The sequence below is a fragment of the Sinocyclocheilus grahami genome, unplaced genomic scaffold (genome assembly GCF_001515645.1).
Source record: "Sinocyclocheilus grahami isolate Dianchi unplaced genomic scaffold, SAMN03320097.WGS_v1.1 scaffold5125.1, whole genome shotgun sequence".
Lineage (NCBI taxonomy): Eukaryota > Metazoa > Chordata > Actinopteri > Cypriniformes > Cyprinidae > Sinocyclocheilus > Sinocyclocheilus grahami.
In genome coordinates this window covers 9,127-9,617 of record NW_015509895.1, presented here as the reverse complement: position 1 = coordinate 9,617, position 491 = coordinate 9,127, and the positions used below count along the sequence as shown (strand labels likewise).

The 491-nt window shown below is 48.7% G+C and overlaps 1 protein-coding gene across 1 annotated transcript in view; it reads right to left on the bottom strand.

Moving 5' to 3' along the window:
• Window positions 1–15: 15 nt before the first annotated feature.
• Window positions 16–491, bottom strand: part of LOC107577104 (thiosulfate sulfurtransferase/rhodanese-like domain-containing protein 1) — a gene marked incomplete at its 3' end in the record, with an annotated part of 3,350 nt that continues 2,874 nt past the window's right edge. The window contains exon 3 of the mRNA XM_016263216.1: window positions 16–203. Coding sequence (XP_016118702.1) covers window positions 16–203 — 188 coding nt within the window. The remainder of the gene's footprint in view (window positions 204–491) is intronic.

Sequence of the window (491 nt, the reverse complement as noted above, 5' to 3'; positions counted from 1 at the left end):
GTGTGTGTGTGTGTGTGTGTGTGTGTGTGTGTTCATATACTTGCTGTATCCCAGATCTTTTGCGGTCTCCAGCGCGGTGAGGCTGCGGACGCCCCTCTGGCAGTACAGCACAAAGTCTGAGTCCTCTAAACCAGGCTTTGGGACGCCGTAGCGCTCTCTAAACTGATGTGGGTTCAGTCTGAGGGCCTGCTCCACGTCTCCCACTGCATGACCAAAAACACCGTTACTCATCATGTCTGTGTGAGTTTGTGCAGATCTTTGTGTGTTGGTGACTTACAGGGAATGTTAGTGGCTCCTGGAATAAATCCTGCTTCCAGTTCCTCTGGTTCACGAACATCGAAGAGCTGAACGCTTCCGGTGGACATCATTTCCTTCAGCTGCTCGTACGTCACAACATCATCTGAAGCACACGACGGGTGAGCACACATCTGAGTATTGAAATCATCCTGCTGCTAATTCATATTGGAAAGCTGTATTTATCTATTATTTAT